The sequence below is a fragment of the Chelonus insularis genome, unplaced genomic scaffold (genome assembly GCF_013357705.1).
Source record: "Chelonus insularis isolate UGA/USDA-ARS -01 unplaced genomic scaffold, ASM1335770v1 contig_403_pilon, whole genome shotgun sequence".
Taxonomy (NCBI): Eukaryota; Metazoa; Arthropoda; class Insecta; order Hymenoptera; family Braconidae; genus Chelonus; species Chelonus insularis.
The window spans coordinates 214,200-236,529 of NW_023276560.1; the positions used below are offsets into that span (position 1 = coordinate 214,200).

Consider the following 22,330-nt stretch of genomic DNA (forward strand, 5'->3'; position numbering starts at 1 on the left):
AAACTGTGTACAACTGTAGAGTCATTAATTTTCCCTAGTTCGAATCTAGAACTATTCAACAATTAAACTGAATCTTGATCACCCTGTTTCAGCTTGGGTGAGCAATCAACTGTTCCCTCAGTATTCAGTTGACTATTGAAAGTGGAAATTCATAGGTGTGTGTAGTCAAAAGTAGTATATGTTGTTAGTAGTGATATAAAATATACGGCCGAAAAATGGCGGAGCGATCAAAAGTGACGGCTCCAGTTAGCCGGCCTGTGCCAATGAAGCTTTTTGCCACTTGGGAAGTTGATCGAACTCCACCTAATTGTATTCCTAGGTAAGACATAATTTTTTTTGTATTTAAACTTATTTTTATTATTACAGATTTTAATAAACTTAATGTGATGTTGATTGTTCACGTGAAAAATTAAAAATACCAAATTTGCTTATTTTTATAAAAATGTATTCAATCAATGATATCATCTTTTATCATGATCAACCTTGAAACAATTTATATCATGAAAAAATGTCATAAAAACAATAGTTTATGTCAAATCAGTTATAATCAATTTTGATTAAATCAAACACAGCAGAATGGCGGGACAATGAAAGAATGTGACTGATTTTACAATACAGGCGGATATAAGCTGTCAATTTTCTTTGCTTGACAGCTGTCTCTATCAAAATATTACATTTTCCATGTGAATCACGTCCCTCCACCACGTGCTTACATATCATTATAGATTACTAATTAGAAAAATACATTAATATGTATAGATAAATGTATATATACATATATATTATACAGGCGTAAATACACCAATTCCATTCGTATAAATTATCATGGACTTCAAGTATGATAATTTATATTGTTCGAAGATAATAACTTCAATGTAATAATCCAATAATTAAAGTATTATTAACACTTGAGATGTCTATTGTTGTTTAAGTGGAATTTTAAGATTTTTGATTAAGAATTATATATCATTTTTATTAGTGGTAAAATTATTGAAAATTTGACATTGAGTTTTTAATCAAACTATTCTACCGTTAAATCAAATGATACAAAAAAAAGTAATTGATATATTTAATTGAAATAACTTACAAAACTTTGTAACAATACATTTTCTTCAAATTATCTAAATTTTTATATTGTATAACTGACGTAATGTTGATGGTGCAATGCGGGATTTGAGAGCCAAAATATCTTCCTCTATTTTGTCTTAATATTACCAAGTCTCATTGTGAAATCGAAAATAATAGATTTAATTACTTAATCTTGATATATTTTATATCATTCCTCAAGTTTAGTTTAATAGTATTTTTATATAAGATTAATTTAGCTATATAGCTATAATTTAAACTGTGCTGTATAAGTTGATATTGTCTAATACTGCTAAAATTAATTTAAAATTCATCTAACATAAGTCTTAATATATATTATTCTTTATTATAATCATTTATGTATATAACGAGATATATTTATAATATCACGTGTTAAATAACTATGCCAAGTAGTAATGAAATGTATTGTAAGGTCAATTTTTGGCATTCTATTTTTTTCAATCTCACCAATATTATTGAATTTTCAAAAATATTATCTTCCTAAACATTTAAAAAAAAATGAATAAATCATAAATTGTTTTTAAATTTTTTTTCAGATTATGTACGTTGACTCTCACACGTCTTGTCATTCTTCGTCCACTGGGCGCTGATTTAGCTTCTATTAGTATAGCAGTAAAAATGCAAAGTTCTAAACGAACATTACGTTCAAACGAAATGGCTATTCCACCAGGTGGTATTCTAGATACAGAGTTGGAATTACAATTTGCTCTTCAATATCCTCATTTTCTCAAGAGAGATGGCAATAAGCTTTTAATTTTGCTACAAAGAAGAAAAAGATATAAGAATCGTACAATGCTAGGATATAAAACACTTGCTGAAGGTGTCATAAATATGGCTCAAGTGTTACAAAAACAAATGGACCTAGAATTGGAACTTGTATCAGATAAAGCAGAAAAATATGGAGGTCATTCTGTAGTATTGGCTAAATTGAATGTTATTGCTTTGAGTTCTCAGCCAGTTGATCAAGATAAGAGATTATTAACAGATGCAAATGAAAGATTGTGCCCAGAATATAGTGATGAAGAGGAAGAGTACAGTTCTGAAGGTGAAGCTGAAGGAAGTGATAGTGAGCCTACCTTGGAGGTACACCGAAGAAAGAGCAGAGGAAAAATGCCAACAAATGCAAGGGTAAATATATTATCGATTTATAATCTTTTTTTAGAAATGTTGATAATTTTTTACAGTAATCATTATTACTTTGCTTCCATTATTTCAGCAAAGGAATTTAAAACAAAAGTTTATAGCGTTATTAAAACGCTTCAGAGTTTCAGAAGAGCTTGAACATGATCAAGAAGAAATAGGACAAAAACTCTCAGGTAAAAAAAATTTCTAATAAATTTATTCAGATTTATCTATATTTTATTAAACAAAGAATATTAACATACCTTTTCGTTATAGGTGGCGATATGGAAATCGAAGAACTATTTGATGAACTCGAAGATCTTTCAGACAGTGGTCCAGAGTTGGATACAATGTCTGTAAGCAGTACTCCAAAACCTTCTCTGAGACCATTTTTTAGCTCTAGTCGATCTCTTCTTGCTCCTCCTCATACTGGTAAGAGAACTTGTTTTTTTTCAATTGTTAACTTAGTAGACTTTAAGGCACGTTGAGCGCCGAGCTTACAGTTTTTTATTTTCCTTCAATCCCGTTACAATTTTTTTTTCATACACAATTGTGTCAGCTTTTTAAAAATAATAATTAGCATGTTATCTTAATGATTAAATTGATAAATTGAGTTTCTAAATGAAACTTTACATTTCCATAACGTAAAATAAAATTTAGATCTAATAATTTCAATGTTAATTAAGTAAAAATTAAAAAAAAAAATTTATCTTAACTCTGTGTACTCAGTGAGAATTAATAAAAAATTAAATATGAAATTGATATACATACATAAAAAGTCATGCTATGTATAATTATTAGTTAACAAATTCCTCGAATACCAAAATCAATAAACTAAGTGAAAGTCTTGGTGGGCTGGCTTTGCACTGTTGCATGGTACAATTCGATAGTAGTTACGCGAGAGGAGAATGCAGTAAATCCAATGACAGCACCTGCTGGAAGCCAATCATCTTCAAGTCAACCTAACAAAGAAAAATCCCGTATTGGACACACTACTCCAGGTACGTAAAGTAAATTACAATTGTTTTATTATCAAGAAAATTCAATTACAAGTTTTAATGTTCACGTATTGTCCTTTTTAATTAAATTTATTCAATAATTTAGCCCTAATTTGCAAAATTCACTCTATATATTTAAAATAATTTATTATTGCAATTAGATTACACACATTTCATTTGCTTTTATGATTGTTCAAATATGTGTTTGTATTAAATGTCAAATAAAAGAGAGAATTCCTTTTGAATTTTGCCTTTATTCATGCAATATTATGCTTAATGTATATATTAAAAATGCTCATATATTTTCTAATACAATTTTTATTATGTATTATATTGTGTAGCACTTTTTTTTATACGTATTATTAAGTGCTAAAATTCAAGTTGAAGTAATTTTTTTTGTTAACAGCATATTACATTTTTTTTTTTAGAAAATTAATTTATTACATTCAAACAATGAATTAATAAATACTTGAATGAATGTGCCTATTTATATATATAGTTAATTTTTGTCAAATTTTATTTATTTAAAATATGATATATTTTTCATATTATTCAACTGAAGTCTTTTTCTCTACTCCTATACGTACGTATATTCTTTTTCATTCTATAAACTCTTCATAATTTCTCTTGAATCTATGGCCCACACTAATAAATCTACAATGTAAGTAACCTTTCTGGCATTTCAGAAAAAGTCCAATAAAAATCATTATCAATTTTTATCAAGTACAAAACGAAATATGGTATTGATTCATTTTTAATACTCTTTACTATCTACTCTTTAATTCTAATATTAATTTATTATTAATAGTAGTACTATTAATAATAATAATAATGACAATAATAATTTTTCTGGTCATTATTTACATTTCTTATGTACTATTGATAATTGAAATTTTAGCACGTGTAACTTGTTAATTTCTTTACAGTGTTCTTTATCTTCACTGTAATTTTGGATCAATGTCAATCTATTATATTCACTATATTTTTTTTTAAATCTATTCTTTTTTTCTGTACTTAAATATATATTTTTAGTTAGCAAATAATTTAATTGATCGAATATTTTAGAACGCGGGGGAGACAGACAAAGTGACGATAGTTCGAGACGAGCCGACAGTGATTCACATCCGGAGAATTGGACGGATCATGAAGCAAATGATTTACCAAATACAATCCCCGGTTCACCACCAAAATGTGAACCCCAACAATCAAATAAAAGTGAAAATACTGAGAGAAGAAGCCGACTTTTTGCTCGAGATCGAGGAACTCCTGGAAGTAATAAATCTAAAAAACACAGTCTCAGTGTTGATCTTAAGCCTTCTGTGGAACTGAATAATACAGAGGTATGTTCTAAACTTTATTGTGAATTTTGAATGATGTTCTTAATTTTTGGTACTTTTCAGCCTAGAAAAGCTCTTGTAGAACAACTTAGCCGAGTCTTACCGGATGATTCATTACCAGAAGCAGTTTCTTTGATATCATTAGCAGATCCGGGTGGTGCAGCATTAGCAGCTCGACTTCAAGAACGAAATATTAAAGTTCTCACTACAGCATCGCCAGCAGATATTCGAGCAACGTTTACTTGCTTGATTGCTAGAATACAAAAATTGTAAGCAAAAAATTTTTCTTTCCCAAATTTATCATCACTGTTAATAAATACATTTATGGAATTTTGAAAGAGAAAATTATATAAATTTTTTCAGTTGCAACAGTTCAGTTAAACCACCTGCACCAATAAAAGTAGTAACTGCCGGTGGGGATAGTTTTATCAATGCTGTTTTGAGACATTATGTTGATCTTTTGAGCTTCAGACCACCTGATTGGCAAAACTATTTAAGATTTCTCATCGTTCCATTAGGATCAAATACTTTATCAAAATATCTTGCATCTATAGACAGTAAGTATTCGATCCTTTTCGGAGAGGAATGGCGAGAATTATTGGAAAGAGAAGTTAGCGGTGCAAGTGAAGCAGCCGTAAGGGTATCAGAATATTTAGCAACAACAGGGCCTACTCTTTTGTTGCCCATAGCAGAAGCTATGGTAACTTATAGGTATGCCGATTAAATGTTAATTTGAGACAATTTTTCTAAAATAACAATGAAATATATTTTATTGATCAATATTATTAACATTGCAAAAATTTTAATATTTTCTTTTTAAGGGAGACAGATGACAGTAGTCAAATATTTATTCCATTCATAAACGATGTACGTGTTGGATGCCCAGATAGTAGCACTTCTGCATCTGTTGATCTTGATGAAAATACAGGAATTTCTTCTGGTTCACCACCGTCTTTACCACCACCCAGTTTATCTATTCCTCCACCAGGAAGACTTACTCCCCCAAGTAGTCCAAATGTAAGCCAACCTCGAGATGGTTGGGAACCTGTTGAACTTCAAGTTGATTACTGGAGTAAATCAGCGTTTGGTGATAAAGGGAAAAGTAGCTTGAGACAAGCTTTTCGCGTTCTTCATGTTCAAAGGTTACCAGCTGCCACCGAAAATCCTGGATCATGTCTCTCTATGAACTATACGACAAAAGAAAAGAAACAAAAAAGTAGATAATTCTCTAAAATAAAAATTAATCTATTATTTAATCACAACATAACTATATTATTATAGCACTAGGAATTAACAATTTTTTATATCATACATGAAAAATTAATAAAAATTATTCTTTCAGTAATGAGACTGGGAAAGAAAAAGGAAAAAGAAAAAGAAAACGAACCCAAAAGTCAAACAGTGGATGGTAACAAGGCTAATTTGTTCTGCTAAAACTCACAACATTCCATTGAGAGGTAAATTCAAAAGCTTAACTAACCGGCATTTAAAAATACATGATATAACAATAGCATGATTGATTCTTTATACACTATGTCATGCAGTGACTATCGATGGAACCGAGTGGTACGGTGTGAAATTCTTCCAACTTTCAGCACAGTGGCAAACGCACATAAAAACATTTCCGGTAGCTATGTTGGTTTATAATCCACTTCAACAAGCTACCAATCTTACTTAAATTTTTTTTTTTTCCATATTATTTTCTTGAATTTTAATTAATTTTAATCTATAGTTTAATATATTATACTTTGATGATATATAATCATTTAGTACTATTATTTTTATGTGATTGAACATAGTAAACGTATCATAGTACAGTTGTGCAAAAACTCAGTTTGTTAAAAAAATCCTTTTGTTCTATCATCTACAGTTTATCGATTAACTCAATGAAATTAAAAATACCATTCAATATTTTTTTATTGCTTTCTACGATTCAATAATCTTAAGATAATTAATGATAAAATGAATTGAAAAATATTGGAACTAAAAAAAAAAAAAAGTAATTATCGCAATATTTTATCGCTAGGACTTTTAACGATACCTAATATAAAGAAGTGTATTTTTTGCTCCCAAAAGTTTTTTGAGTAACATATTAATTGCAATAACTGCCTAATGCCAAATTGAACAGAATAAAATTATTTTAGTAGCTGATTTGATTTAAGAAAAACAATTTGAATAAAAGACTTATAAATTTTATTATAACTTAAATTTCTTGCTAGTCTTCATGTAATTTCTAAATCACAAGTACATTAGAAAACGGTGTTTTTCAGTTTACGCATTCTGTGATTATTAATTAATAAAATAATAATAATAATAATTCAAAAAAAAATTTCCTTTTTCGATAAAATAACTTGTTGCAATAAATAATTAACATGTATTTTATAATTGAATTGAAATACCGAATGGCCCTGATGTACTTGAGTGACTGCCTCATTCATAACCGTCAGTTTGCTGAAATAATATTCAGCAACGTATCTCGTAGCGTAATAAATATATCTTATTGAGTATCATTATTAATTCTATATTAATTCCTATTTAATGATGAAAGATGAATTTATTTGCTAAGCTTGCACAAAATTCTTACAATTTTTATATAACATAAAAAAGCAATGATTTTTCAGCATACATAGTGATAATATTTAATTGTATATATATTTTAGACTTTAAAGATTTTTATTTTTTTTTTTCATTATAAGTTTGTAATTATTATCATGTTAATTAAAAATATACATCATATTTAAAAATTTAATAAGTACTAATGATCTAATGACAAATGAAAAGAATTGTATAAAATGTTAGCAATTAAACGCAATCATTTATTTTATAAAATTCTAGTCATGAAAATTTATTTTTAATTTTCATATATACTTGTAGAAGTTGCTTGAATTTAACAAAATAATTATGATCATTAGTACATGAGATAAAAGAAAAAAAAAAAGGTAACAAATGAATTAGTCAAATGATTGATATTTTGTTTTCATGTGCATTTTATGTTAAGGGCTAAAGGCAAGCCCAAGCTCAAAGCCTACAATAATAAATTATATAATGAAAGATATGTGATGATAAGAAATAATACTAACAATGTTTTTGTTAAAGTTTTCAAAATATTAGAAAAGATTTTCAATCATTTTGAAGAAAATTTTATGTTGCCAATGGATATGAGATTTAATAAATAAATAGAAAGAAATCATTCTTATAGTCAAATTTTACAAACATGGAAATTATTCACTACTCAAATTTTTCTGATTTTAGAAAGATTTTTTCTCAGCGTTAAAAAAAAAACCCTAACATCAATTATTTAAAAATAAATAAATAACACTGAAACAATGAAATAGAAGATGGTGGTTGTTTGAATTGTTTAGAAACTAAATGTCATTATTATTCTTATAGGATGCTATATATTCCTTAAAGGATGAATATATACGGATTATAATTATAATAATTTCAACGATACATCATCACAATAATTAGATATTACAGAAATAAGTTTCATAAAATAAGGCTGTAAATGTTTTAATGAATGAAGAGATGAAGAGTGAAGCTCAAAATAATGCAAACAAGCATATCTCACATTCATAATGAACTCATTTGCACAATTGAATTTTTATTGATTGTAATATTTAAAGATAAGATAAATAATGAGTAATAATGTTACTAAAAATGGCCGAAAACATCTATTGACAGTAGCTAGAAAAAATGTAAAAGTGTATACAACAAAATTATTAAATAGATATCAATTTAAAAATCCATGCATGCATGATCAGGTGTGAATGTATATAATCTTTCATCTTTCGACATTGATATTGGAACAGAATATTTGAAAGTGCCTACTCCATATATTCATGATAATCTTATCAGTATTCCAAGAAAAAGAAAAACAGATAAATATCCAAATGATAGTTAATATGAAGTAAATATTCGGTGATAGATGAAATAAAATTGTCGAAAAAATATGCTAGTGATTTGTTGCAATTTTTTATTTATCATAAGACTAATATGTAAAGCTAGGTTCTAATGAACTTAACAATTATATTATGAATACAATATGAAATACTTATATGTGATATATAATTTTTAATATAATATTCAAAGTATCATATATTATTAATTTTAAAAATAGAATCTTGTGCTCTGGGCTTTCGATTCATTCAATGAATCAATAATTGAATATATTACGCTTAAAAAAATTTTTTTAATATAATTTTATAGTATTTTTTAAATAAAAAGAAAGAAAAAGAGTACATAATTATTATTTCATCATAATTGGAATTTTTAATTATATCCATTTGGATTGTCTAAAAAAAAAATTAAATCTCAATTACCAAGCTCAGGACACAAGTAATCAATGGAATTACAATAAATATATATTTAAATGGATACAAATCTATAAAAATTAATATTAGAAATAGAATGTAACTGGGAATATATTGTCTCAATACCGGCAAAAAATTTCTAATATAAGAATAAATTGTAAAAAAAAAAACCATGTTAATATTTGTAAGCTTGAAATATATAAGTGTAACGCATTTCTTAATATACAATAACGTTATTCAATGTCTCAATTACTTCGTAAAATTTAATTACTCAATATAAATCATTAAAATTCGAAATTTTTTATTTTGATATTTATTTTTATGATAACTAAAAATTATTTTTACATCAATTTTAATTTTAATAATATATATTTCATTGTTTTTTAAACTTCACATGATAATATTTTGTGCCTTCAATCATAAAAAATTAAATAACAATTTATTAAAATCAATTGCTTTGAAATACATTTCAAGATTTAATCAATATAAATAAATAATTTCAATTAATGAAGCAGTTTATTTAAAAGAAATTCATTGTAAATTTAACAAAGTGATAACGGTTTAACAAAAATACTTATTGTTATTATTTTAGTTATTTTTTGGAATAAGTATGTAATTTAATACTCTATCATTTTATAAATTTAGTATTTAACTTGAATTTATTTGAATTTCAAAGGTATTAATATTTTCATATTTTTTCTTATTGTTTTACTATTATTATCGTTGTTATAATTACATGAAATATGTAACTGTTTTTTTTTTTGAAAGAAAAGTAAAAAATAGTAAACTTCAAATGGTTTATTCACAAAGTATATAGCAAGTAAGATGGAATAATTTGAACTTTCAAAGATACATTACTAAAACTTACGTATTCTGAAAATCAAAATGTCTTGGAATACAAAAAAAATTTGGGTAATCAATATACGGTTTTATATATTAAATAAACAAAAAAAATATACATACATGACTTTAGTTAATATTATTAACGATTGATTAAAATAAATAATAAAACAAAAGTAATTTACAACAATAAAGATTCAAATTTTCATCATATAATTTGAAAAATTTACATTATTTAGCTTTTTGACTGCTAAGCTAATTGTTGCCATAATTTATTTCAGTCCTAGTACACTACACATAAATGAATGAATTACATAATGTATACGGCTGTGATAAAGCTTTTACAATCATTCCTTCAAGTACTTTTTCTTGTGGATGATTGTTATAATTCATTTGTTTTTATATCACAGTGAAGTTGTGACTTGTTTACTGACAATGGTGTTATCGTATAAATAAAATAAGAAATTTTATATAAATAATAAACACAATCAAATATAAATTCATTGAAACATGTTATTATATTACTAATAATAATATAATAAATTAATTGGTCATCAATTCAGTAACAGCAACACTCATTTAATTTTAATTGCAAAGCTCAAAAAATCTCATTATATATATACAGAACATTCACACAATACGAATTCATGATTGCTCTTTAAGGATTAATCAGAGGAAAACATACATGAATTCATTTGTCAATATTAATTACAATTATTACAATAATTTTCATACATTTTAATTTTAATGTTATTTTCTTTTTATACGTATAGTGATTAAAGCGGGTTGTTATAAATTTTCGTGATAGCTACGTACTATTAATGTATCAATGAGATTATATTTTCACTGCGATACACATTAATAATTCACCTGACCACAATATTTTTGCACTTTTTTATATATATGGGTGAAGAGCTAAAGCACGACCTCGTAAGCCTCTTTGCCCACCCACACCACCTTTTGGAATAACGTATCCACCGGCATGCCTAGCAGTTCCTTCCTCTTCTAAATTTCCGTTACTTTCAATGAGATCTCGCAATGGCCAGCATGCTAAATGTCTTGATTTACCATGTCTTGCTAATACGTAGTAACCTTGCCTGAAATTTAATAATAATAATAATAATAATAATACCAATTGATATGATTATCAAATATTCAATACAAAATAAATACCTTGATGATATTAAACCAACTAGAAGAGCCCAGTGTGCTTTATGCCCTCTTTTTAAACAAGGTGCATGATTAAAATCTGAATCATAAGGAATCAACACCATAGCACCATGTGTTAATGCATGCGTTAAAGTATCTGGACATGTTCCAAGATCAACCAAAATATCTGGTCTATGGTCAGGCAAATATTCAGCTGCTAATGTTCCCATAAAATCTACACTGTAAACTTCGCCGTGTTGAGTGAATCCTCTCACGCGTGCTTCTGCTAATAATTGACTCACAGAGACTGGTTTAGCATATTCTTGAGAAGCCATTGCTAGAGCAACTAATCCACATCTGTTGAAATGAAAAAAATAAAATAAAATTTAATACAAAAAAATAATATTAATTATTTTGAAAGAATAATGATAGTTGAGCAAACTTACTGAGGGCCATCTTGAAGAATAGGTTCAACTTGACAAAAGTATGTTACTTCAGCATCTTTCAGTTCATTTCTTGCTATTAATTTTTCAACTTCAGCTTCAGCTGAAGTTAGAGTTATCTTGGCCCAAGGTGGTAAATTTTCAGCTTCACTTGATTCATTTTTGCCGCATGCCGGAGCTTCAGGAAGACTCGGCATTGGTGGTGGAGGAGCAGGCATCGTATACATCAACTTATGAGACAATTTTTTGAGCTTTTTTTATATATGATAATAATTAAACAATTTTCAATACTGTATAATACTCAAGTGTAGGTATTTAATATTAAGAATATTATTCATACATTTTTAAAATATATAGAATTATTTTTATTATTGAACAACTGTTATGACGACAATGAAAATATTACCAATGATGATTGGTATTATATTTATTATTATCAATATTACTATTATAGTACGAGAATAATTTAAGGCATTGTTTTAAATGAATTATAAAACCATTCTCTTATTGATCTGCAAATAAATAAATGGCAGTTATGAAAAACAATTAGAATTAGCAAATGTTGACTGTTTCTTTAAAATGAATCATAAAATATCTTCTGTGTTTTACAATGAATTGTTCAAAATACTAATTATGGATAATAATATAATTTTGTTTTTTATATTGTTTACAAATAAATATGTGTCATTTTTACCATACTCGAGAAACAAAAGGAAAATCTCATGAATACAATTTTTATAAACTTGAAAGAATTTTATTAACTACTTTTTTTAATTTTATTGCGTTTTGTCTTTAATCATGACTCACGATGAAGTATATAATATTATGTAATTGCTCGAGTAAAGTGGTAAGAGATGACGGATCATCGACGTGAAAAAATGACCATGTTATTACCCGAATTTATGGAGACATTTTTGAATTTCAGAAAACCATTCTTTTATCATATTAAATTAATTGTTAATTAACTGTATATTTGAAAAATGAATATAATTCTAAATTCTTCATAATTTGGTTCATTGCCAATTAAATTATTCTTTAGTGATTGAATTCACTACTGCAGACATAACTTTCATCTTTCCTTCAAGTACAATACTTGCCAAAAGTTTTCGATATATAGATGCATTTAATTTAGATTCGTATTAATAAAAACATAAATCACAATTTAATTTTCTATTAACGACCGAAGAGAACAGAAAAAAAATTTTATATTTCTTCTAAAACATCAACGATAATACACTTCATTTCCATTATGAATATATTCTTGTCAGTTCAAAGGAAAAATTATACGACAAAAAATTGACTAGAATGGAATAGTATGGCGATGTGACTGCAGCAAATATATCAAATATGCGTTCTAAACAGCTTGAGTTAAAAAGAATTGAGATGGTTCACACACCAGGAAGACCAAATTAATAGAAAGTAGCGCCAAATGATAAGACGATGGGTAAAAGAACTAAAATACAACAATGATTACAACATTTGTTGATACTACAGAGTGAATATACATACCCGGGAAGTTGAATACGAAAAAACGCAATTCTCATAGCCGAATAGTCAATATCGTTATATAAAAATATTATAAATAATATTATGGAAATGAACAAATACATGCAAAATGCTATAAGATCAAAATGTCAAATTCAAATAGCTTTCTCATGTATATATCTAAGCTTGTTTTTTTTTGTTTGTAATGAGTCAATGATTATCTTTTTGTTGTAAGGATGTTGATTATATTTTTCAATAATTTGCATTTATGATTATTTCTATAATGATCTTACGACAATAATACAAAACTCGGAACCTAAGATGATACCTTGGAGAGATTTTTTATCAATACAGACAGTGTAACAAAAAGTAGATAATGTTATAAATAAAGTATAATTCAAGGTAATATTACACGTGAATCATATGAAAATTATTTTTACTATGTTAAGTTATATATTTTTTTTCATTCTATAGCAGTTATTCAGTTTGAAATGTCATCAAGTATGGGTGCGTGAAATGGTGTTGATAGTATTCTACTCCAATCCAGCTAATGAACATTATTGTGAATTAAAGTGAAATGAATAAATTATTAATGAATATTTAGATTTTGGCCTTTAGATTTCCGTTGTATACAGATACATAGTTTAAGTGATTGTGATAATGTGAAGAACGTATCTAAAATCTATATTGTATCAATATATGATAAAAATGAACGAAAATACAACAACAGTCGAAGATTTCCGTGATGAAACCCTTGCATTATGGGAAATTATAATCCTAAGTGTTATTTTTTTTATTACAATTACTGGAAATTGCCTTATTTTTTTAGCTCTTTATCTACGCCGATATCGTGGTCGTCAACGAAAATTAACTCGGATGTTTTTTTTTATCATGCATTTAAGTATTGCAGATTTAATTACTGGATTATTTAATGTTCTTCCCCAATTAGCATGGGATATTACATTTAGGTTTGTCTAATTTACTTACTGTTATATTTATGACTATCAAATAAATTATAATTTATGGTGATATGTATAGATTTCAGGGTGGATTTATATTGTGCAAATTGGTGAAATTTCTTCAACCTCTTGGAAATTATTTGAGTTCCTACATATTGACTGCAACTGCCATTGATCGATATCATGCTATTTGTCATCCTTTTAGTTATTGCCGTAAGTCTTCCTTGCAATCTCGATTTATGGTTTACAGCGCTTGGTGTTTGTCATTTGTGCTTTGTATCCCTCAGGTATGTATCAAATTATTATTTATTTATAATAAAAATATTTCAAATATCTATTAAATATTTTTCGATATTTTCGTTAGACAATTATTTTTTCCTATCAAGAAATTTCTGTTGGAGTTTGGGATTGTTGGGCTTCTTTCCAATTACCTCATGGTGAACGAATTTATGTTACATGGTAAATAATTATTAATTTTATTGTTTACAATAAATTTTATTTTAATTTTCTTATTAATATTAATTATTTTTATTATTTATAGGTATAGTTTTACAGTTTTTTTAATACCTTTTGTAGTTCTTTTATTTACCTATATAAGTATTTTAATTGAAATTAAAAAGAATACTGAAAAAACATCATTTGAAAATAATTACAAAACGAATAATTTACAAAAGATAAATTTAAATAAAAATCAGCCATTGATATCAAAGGCTAAAATAAAAACAATTAAACAAATGGTTATTGTCGTTAGTTTTTATGTCATTACAAGCAGTCCATTTATTGGATGCCAATTATGGGCAACTTGGGATTCAGCAGCTACCGATAATTCAAGTTTTTTGACAGGTATATTTATAAATAGTGTGTAAATGATTTATATTTATTTATTAAGACATATTCTTTTATAGGTCCAACATTTACAATTCTTTCATTGATGAGTAGTCTTACAAGTTGTGTAAATCCTTGGATTTATTTGGCATTCAATCAAGAACTGAGATTAATTGTTATCAAGTTTTTTAAACGATATATTTTTTTCCAAAAAAATTTCAAAAATTTCGGTAAGCATAAAAATAGATAATTTAATCAGTACAATAGATGAAGAGATCTTGTTTTTGATAGGCTTTTATTGTTTATATTACTTAAAGTTAAATATTAATTTTAGAGCGAGAAGTATCATGTGAAAGTTCGAATATTCCGTCGAGTACAAGAACTTCATTTGTTGGAATTATGTTTCGTTGTGCCGGGTCAATAATTTATCGAAATCCATTTCATGATCGTACAACTGATTTTACAATAGTAAGAAAAATTTAATTATTTAACAACTATTATATTTAACCATGTTTATAATATTATGTAATGATATATTGTATATGGACACTCGTATTTAAATTAAAATATAATTTATTTTCTTACAAGAATACTTTTATAAAATAACTTAATATGAATAGAAAAAAAAAAGGATGGAAGAAAGGTTTGATGTACTTTTACATAATTCTTTAGGATAAAATGTCATTGATTAGTGCTTCTATTCATCCAAAAAGAAGAAGTTTATTGTGTGCAATATGTATTCCAACTTTTATGCTCGATCTGGATGACGAGCCTGACAACAAATACTTATGTTAATGAAGTGGCTAGAGATATAGCGTAAAAGTCATCAACCGTTGCCTTTATTTACATGAATTTTTCTAAAAATATCTTAAATAACAATTAAAAAGAAATGAAATAATAAAATATTTTGTTTGACTAAGTAATTAAACAGATGGAACATAAAATAATTTAATAGGATTAGAAAGAGACTCATAAACGGATTAAAGAAGTTGGGTTCATATTTTAACGACTTCGATTCTGTATTTCGATTGATGATCAAACAATCGATGACACCAACAAATTATGACTGATTGTATGAGAACCTCTGGCAGAACACCTGAATACTTAACAAACGGATAAAATTAACATTAATAATAACTGTCCGCCTTCGATCTACATTTTATCCGAAGAAAAACTTGGTTCTCCAATAGTCACACGTGACATCTTGGATAAGACAGTCAACTATATAAAAATTGGGTGGTTATTATTTTATCATATTGTGGGCAAAATAATTATAATAATTAATAATTTTTAATCAATTCTTAATATTAACAATAGTCAAATTATTAATAATGGAAGAGAAAAATAAATGTAAAAGTGAATTTACTGACAGTAAGGTATTGATATATAATTATAGAATGGTGGAAATAAATTATTTTATTTAAAATAATTAAAAGGTTCAATTGGATATTATTTTAGTCAGGTAATGAAAGCAACGATGACGAATTTTCTAGAAGATCACCAGTACTTTTGGATTTAGATAAAATGGTAAAACGATCACAGTGTTTGGTAATTGAACAAGTACCTGAATCAGCGAGTAGTCTAGATCAGCAACATTTTAATATTAAAGAAGAAAATTCGTTGAACCAAGTAAAAGAAGAAACACAATTAATGCGTCGACAATCATTACGAAGACGTTGGCAAGTTGAAGATTCTCATAATAGATCGATTCCTTCGGATGGTGTGCTTGTTATCAGAGTTCCTGAACCGGAAACTGTTACTCCTCACTCTCATTTGGAAATTTTACATCAAACTAAAATTAAATCTGTCCAAAGAGAACCATCTCAATCTGAGAAAGGTAATTTATCATCAGGTACAGCAAATTTATATATTTTAATATTTATATGCAATCTTTTCTTTCATTTCTAAAGTCTATTTAACAAAGTGGACTACTCATTTTTCTCATCTTTGATTTTTCATTAAATTGATTATTATTTATTTTCTTCTTCTTCTTTTTTGAAATTTTCTTACTAATAACATTATCAAAGTCTTCATGATGACGATAGTCTGATGTAATATTTTGCCCTAATGATAATCGATAAGCATTGTAGATATCAGGATAGCCAGGTTTAGCAGCAATTGTTGTTTCTAGTTTAAACTTTTTTATATTAGATTTATAATTATTATCTCCATTACAGTCCCTTTTTACCGAGAAAAAATTAAAAAAATCTATTATTAATCTCCACCAACTTTTTTCTATTTCCATATTATTCAATTCTTCATTATTGTTGCAATTATCAGATATTTTTTCGAAATTATTCATATGTAAATGCTTCTTTTTTTCTTTCATTGAATTTAAATTATCAATATTAAATTGTTGCTTATGATTATGCGATTTCATTTTATTTACATTAATTGAATCATGTAATTTATTTTCATTAACATGAAAATTTTCTTTCCATAATTTTAATGGTTGTTCGATATTTTCAGAATTTTCATTCTTTTTAATAATATTTTCAAAATTATTTTCTTTTTCTTGCTCATTAACTTTTTTGTCTTCACCATCAAGATTTTTATTTTCTTCGGAATTTAATGAATGAATAATTGTTGAATATGATTCGTGGGATATTAAATCTGGTTTTAATGTCGTATTATTTTCAATTTCACTTGGAATATTTTTTATATTTTTCGAATCATTGCATAAATTACTATTTTCCTTTACAATTTTAGTATTATTATTATTATTCATCAATTCATGGTCATGTATCAGTGAGTTTTTATTATCATTTTGATTAAAATGATCATAAGATATCATGGCAATATGTTTAGATGATTGATGAAGATGTACTTTATTAGTATTTTTAAATTTTCTTGAATTCAAATTATATTTTGAAAATTTACTTTTTGATCCTTTTGATATGATATATAAAAGTGTCATATGTTCACGGGGACGAGGAAGAGGTTGACGAAAATAATAAGTATTATTTAATTGAGTTCCTTTTCTACTTTTTTGTATCGAAACATCCATTGCAAAATTGTATTTTTTCAATTATCTAAAAGTAATTTTTTTTTTTTTTAATTAATTAATATTTATTGGTTAACTATGAATTTACTAATGCCATTTTAAACTAACTGATTCATTTGTTTCTTATACATGTCTTCTCTTGTTTATTATACATACACATGATACATGTCTAGTGAGTACTAAAAGTAATAAACTATTTCTATTATTAACAATATAAATAGTTATTATTTTATAATCAGTAATGAAGTAAAAGAATAATGACAAAAATCTGTTTCAGATTATAAAAAATCAGCTTGTGACCGAGAACGCACACGAATGCGTGATATGAATCGAGCTTTCGAATTATTAAGATCAAAGTTGCCTGTTTGTAAACCACCTGGGAAAAAATTGTCAAAGATTGAGTCATTGAGACATGCAATCACTTATATAAGACATTTGCAAAGTCTTTTGGAACCTCAGTATCCTCCTTATGTACCATGTACATCTGAGGGAACAAATTATTATGCGACTTCTTCAACAACAAGCTCTTACGATATTCAACATCCACCGAGATGGGAATCTTTAGCGTATTACAGATATGATTATCATACCCCCTTTATTCCACCACCACCACCACCAACTTTACCACCGTCAAGAAGACTTACATCTCCTGAATCTGAAGAGCATCAGTACCGTTATAACCCACATGTGTAAAATGTAATTTTTAAAAGTATTTTCATTCATTTAACGATGTTTTATTTTTACACGTCTGTGGAATTATTAAAAAATTTACTAAAGCTACTTTTTATCAAAGATTTATTATTGACTTTATCATACAAATTCATATTATTAATATTATTATTGTGTTTATAAATAAAAGTTTATATTTATTATGTCTGATATTTATATAAGAATATTATATTTAGTCAACAAAGCAGTAGTAGGTGGATATGTAGAAGGATAAATATGTAGTGGAAGATCCCAAATCATTGTTTCAACGTCTAAATTTGAAGGTGCTTGCCAATTAAATGTTGTCTTGTCTGGAATTTCAACTAATTTTGTTGCTGTTACAAATTCGAAATGCAATCGCCATTTGAGAGTTATCAAATTTGTTGAGAAGTCGGGTGTTACATGAAGTGGAATTGGTAGTATCAATTGGGAATATTTTAATCCAAAACAAACTTCATGATGTTTATAATAATTAACTAGCGTTGGATTACTTTTGCTCCGGTTGTATTCATCAATGACATGTTCTTCAGATTGTAAACCTACTGATACTTGAATACATGATACTGCAGCATTAGAAAAATCAAATGTGCCGATAATATCTTCCCCTAGTTTATAAGAATTTTTAAATAAACAAAAACGAACAACCCTTCCTCGTCCATTTGTTATATTATAAAAATTTGGACTTCTTCGAGCTGTCAAATTTTGGAGTGTTTGTAATGCTACATCTAAGGGTGTATCACGTTCTTGTGTTTCCAAAAAAGGATTATTTGGACTCAAATCTACACTATCATTGCATATCGTTACTTCTGGTAGTTCTAAAATTATTAATATACATTTCTTATTATAAAAGAATAATTTTCTGAATAAAAAAACAATTGTAACAAAATATAAATTAATTTACCACTTAATGATAATACTCTAAATGGAATCTTAAGTAATTTTATCGGCGAATTTACTCTTTGAGTGCCCACTGTTATTTTATAAACATATTTAACTGCATGTCCACGAAATGATGGTGGTGCATCACTTGGAAGAGTTTCTCTGTAAATATCTGAAATTGATATTTAAATCTCGAATAAATTAATATTTACGAGAAATAATCAATATTATTAAAGATAACTTTTAAAAAAATCACATGTTTTGCTTTCTCCAGGTGATAGACGTAGATCACAAAACAAAATTTTTGGCTTAGTATTTACAACTGCATATCCATTATCTTGTTGCCATGGAGCAAATGTCGTATCTGTATTTATAGCTTTTGTTCGATTTATAGCATTAATTTTTTCTACAAAAACAATTTTATCATTGACCGAACATTGGCAATGAACTTGAGCACTTGCCCATGCTAATCCTTCAAAAACATCGCTGTATATTTAGAGTTTATTAATATATGAATTTGAGTTACTTTCAAATAGGTTTGTTTCATTTACCTGTGGCTTTGAGATTTTTGATGATAAGGATTTAACGGATTACTAAATGTAATATAACATTCTATTACTTCTCCAGAAAAATATGCAGTACCATTCAATAATTTTCCAACTACCTCAATCATTTTATCTCAATATTTATATACAAAAATTGGAGCAATTTTTTTGATTATACAAGTAATTAATTTTTATCACCAAAATTCAATCTTAACATGATTTGTTTTAATAAAATTCCTTTGAAACATAAACTAGTTCCATTTGTCCTAAATAAAAACAAAATATGTTGTATTTGTTATTACTTTACTCCAACATATACTCATAATATACATAGATTGTAAAATTTGATATAGTTTGTTATAGACTTTTATTCTATACTCACACACACACACATTTATGTATTCACTTATACTCATTTATATATTGCGTAAAAAACCAATGTACTTAACTAATCATTCAAGCTGCCAAAGCGGCTCAAATGATTATTTATAAAACTTAAAAATTTAATAACCTTAAGTTATAAAAATTTTTTAAACAATTCCAAATTAAAGTAATCAAAAATGGATACTGCACAACTCGATCTTGAAGATGGTGAAGTTGTTGATGAAGAGGTAAAGAAATAATTATTTATTATTTCATAACCTCTAAAGCAAAACTAAAGAACAATGATAATTAATTACTTTCTTTTTAAATGAAATAAACGTTAGAAATGAATATTTGGTCTTGACTCGTTTATATTTTTTACATATTTGTTGTTATTATATTTTACAGCCTGATGCATTTGACACGTATAAAATTTTGCAAAGACCTCATATACCTACAAATCATCGTAAGATTATAACAAATTATAGTGATGATACTGAAGAGTCTTCAGAATCAGCGAGTGATTCGGATTCTCAATCAGGAATAAAAAAGATGAAAAGGCCAAAATTAAGAGCTAAAAGACGAAAAATAGAATCAGATTCAACCAATAAGATTGATAAATATAAAATATGGAATACACAAGTGCAAGAAGAGGCTTTAACTGCAGATTTAATTTCGTGTGGTGTTACAAAAAAATTATATCAAGGAAGAAACGTAGAAAATTATGATTTACCAATTCATTATCATCTGAATGGTCATAAAACTTTAGGCAATCGAAGCTCTGATGATGATAAAGAAGATGAAAAAGACGTAAACATCAGAACGTCTAACAAGAGAACTCATGCGGATAGAAGTAATGTTAAACTTAGACTTGGAAAAAAATCTAGCTCAATGGATGTAGATTCTCAGAAAGGTTGTGTTAGAACTATTTCGGATTTATCAATCACTATTGAATCTTCAGATTCTCAAGTTGCATGTGATATAACAGAAAAGCTCCACGAGAAAAAAGATTCACTTATTCGTAAGTAACTAGTTATAAAATTATCATGATGATTTGTTTGAGATAAAGTATTTAAAAAGATTTATTAATTAATATTTTTTGCTATACATGCTACGATAAAAATTATTTTATTTTAGAAAGAATAGTACGTATTGTTGGTAAACAAAAAGCCATAGAATTTTATCAAAAAACTAAAGAAATTGAAGAGAATGGTGGACTGTTAATAATGAATGGATCGAGAAGACGAACACCAGGAGGTGTTTATTTATATTTAGTCAAAAATGATGATTACATCCCTCAAGAAAAGATACGAGAAATATTTGCTGTAGATAAGAAAGAAAATGCCGAACAAAAGAAAAAAGCTGGTGCTGCAAAGATTCGCGAAAAAGCAAATCAATTGATGAAAAATTTAGAAAGTAAGATAATTTTTATATTTTTTTTTAAATAATCAAACGTAATTTGTATTTTTTTTTTTATTTTAATACTTTAAGATGGTTCAGAGAATGATTTGCCGACATTATTAACACGAGCAGAATTATCAACTCAACAAATTGCTGAGGAAGCTAGATTAAGACGTGGTGAAGGTATGAACAGAACTCCAGTTGATTCAGATCGTACAGTTTCCAACCCTCCGCCAAGTCCTGTAACTGATGATCCTGATCATTCTGAACATGTAACAGTTCAAAGACAATTACAAGATTACAGTGAAGATTTTTTAGACATTGGTGTTGATATTGATAGCATGGAAACATTTTGAAAAAAAAGGTTTTTGTTTACTGGCTAAAAAATTGAATATGATATGTGTGCCACAATTACATTGTGATTGTTGCAACAAAATCAAAACAAAATTTATATTTTGTACAGGTCACATTCTTACTATACTAAGTTGATATTAAAATTGTGAAATACCCTCAAACATCCATGAGCCAGTATTATTTATAAAAACTCAAAGATTTTATAATATTTATTTTTTACTATTTATCATAGTAAAAATAATTTTAATTAATTGAGTTGAAAATAAAAATGATGTAAAATAACTAAATAATACTGGTATTGAATTAATGGTAAATGGCATAATGATTATATGCCATTGCATCGTAATTAGTTTATAATAATAATTACTTATTCACGTTATTTTTTTGTTACATGTTGAGCAGTCAAAAACATTTGCCTTTTTCACTTATTCATTTTATTACAATAAATTATAACAATATTTGTAATATGATCACTAAAAATATTTTCAACCCAAAATC

General features: G+C 26.8%; 6 protein-coding genes across 9 annotated transcripts; 4 read left to right on the forward strand and 2 right to left on the reverse strand.

Annotated features, from left to right (window-relative positions):
* The first annotated feature begins 69 nt into the window (after nt 1-69).
* Nucleotides 70-7,213, forward strand: KrT95D (phosphofurin acidic cluster sorting protein KrT95D). Its single transcript, XM_035086634.1, is given in 12 exon segments — nt 70-319; nt 1,644-2,235; nt 2,324-2,423; nt 2,506-2,661; nt 3,120-3,230; nt 4,293-4,567; nt 4,628-4,833; nt 4,928-5,275; nt 5,386-5,780; nt 5,907-5,973; nt 5,975-6,021; nt 6,109-7,213. Coding segments are annotated over 12 exon segments (2,535 nt in total). The 5' UTR covers nt 70-215; the 3' UTR covers nt 6,243-7,213.
* Nucleotides 7,214-9,833: 2,620 nt separating this feature from the next.
* LOC118068918 (UPF0692 protein CG33108) lies at nt 9,834-12,651 on the reverse strand. The gene is made up of 3 exons (XM_035086662.1): nt 11,313-12,651; nt 10,891-11,223; nt 9,834-10,814 (listed from the first exon to the last, which is right to left on the reverse strand). The coding sequence occupies exons 1-3, from the start codon at nt 11,534-11,536 to the stop codon at nt 10,613-10,615; spliced, it is 759 nt and encodes a 252-aa protein (XP_034942553.1). The 5' UTR covers nt 11,537-12,651; the 3' UTR covers nt 9,834-10,612.
* Nucleotides 12,652-13,009: 358 nt separating this feature from the next.
* LOC118068885 (vasopressin V1a receptor-like) lies at nt 13,010-15,396 on the forward strand. 3 transcript variants are annotated; one of them, XM_035086611.1, is made up of 8 exons: nt 13,010-13,196; nt 13,269-13,762; nt 13,833-14,040; nt 14,118-14,212; nt 14,295-14,596; nt 14,659-14,808; nt 14,913-15,046; nt 15,251-15,396. In XM_035086611.1, the coding sequence occupies exons 2-8, from the start codon at nt 13,494-13,496 to the stop codon at nt 15,371-15,373; spliced, it is 1,281 nt and encodes a 426-aa protein (XP_034942502.1). In that variant the 5' UTR covers nt 13,010-13,196; nt 13,269-13,493; the 3' UTR covers nt 15,374-15,396. The 3 variants fall into 3 exon arrangements, with proteins under 3 accessions (XP_034942502.1, XP_034942504.1, XP_034942503.1); XM_035086613.1 differs by having other exon boundaries at nt 14,505-14,596; XM_035086612.1 differs by having other exon boundaries at nt 13,133-13,196; nt 13,272-13,762.
* Nucleotides 15,397-15,814: 418 nt separating this feature from the next.
* Nucleotides 15,815-18,362, forward strand: sage (salivary gland-expressed bHLH). 2 transcript variants are annotated; one of them, XM_035086616.1, is made up of 3 exons: nt 15,815-15,954; nt 16,037-16,430; nt 17,860-18,362. In XM_035086616.1, the coding sequence occupies exons 1-3, from the start codon at nt 15,910-15,912 to the stop codon at nt 18,273-18,275; spliced, it is 855 nt and encodes a 284-aa protein (XP_034942507.1). In that variant the 5' UTR covers nt 15,815-15,909; the 3' UTR covers nt 18,276-18,362. The 2 variants fall into 2 exon arrangements, with proteins under 2 accessions (XP_034942507.1, XP_034942508.1); XM_035086617.1 differs by having other exon boundaries at nt 16,037-16,415.
* On the reverse strand, nt 18,363-20,209 carry LOC118068887 (RAB6A-GEF complex partner protein 2). Its single transcript, XM_035086615.1, has 5 exons — nt 20,097-20,209; nt 19,721-19,980; nt 19,426-19,655; nt 19,192-19,341; nt 18,363-19,105 (listed from the first exon to the last, which is right to left on the reverse strand). The coding sequence occupies exons 2-5, from the start codon at nt 19,840-19,842 to the stop codon at nt 18,465-18,467; spliced, it is 1,143 nt and encodes a 380-aa protein (XP_034942506.1). The 5' UTR covers nt 19,843-19,980; nt 20,097-20,209; the 3' UTR covers nt 18,363-18,464.
* Nucleotides 20,183-22,303, forward strand: Phax (phosphorylated adaptor for RNA export). The gene is made up of 4 exons (XM_035086614.1): nt 20,183-20,325; nt 20,486-21,098; nt 21,215-21,493; nt 21,569-22,303. The coding sequence occupies exons 1-4, from the start codon at nt 20,275-20,277 to the stop codon at nt 21,832-21,834; spliced, it is 1,209 nt and encodes a 402-aa protein (XP_034942505.1). The 5' UTR covers nt 20,183-20,274; the 3' UTR covers nt 21,835-22,303.
* Nucleotides 22,304-22,330: the final 27 nt, after the last annotated feature.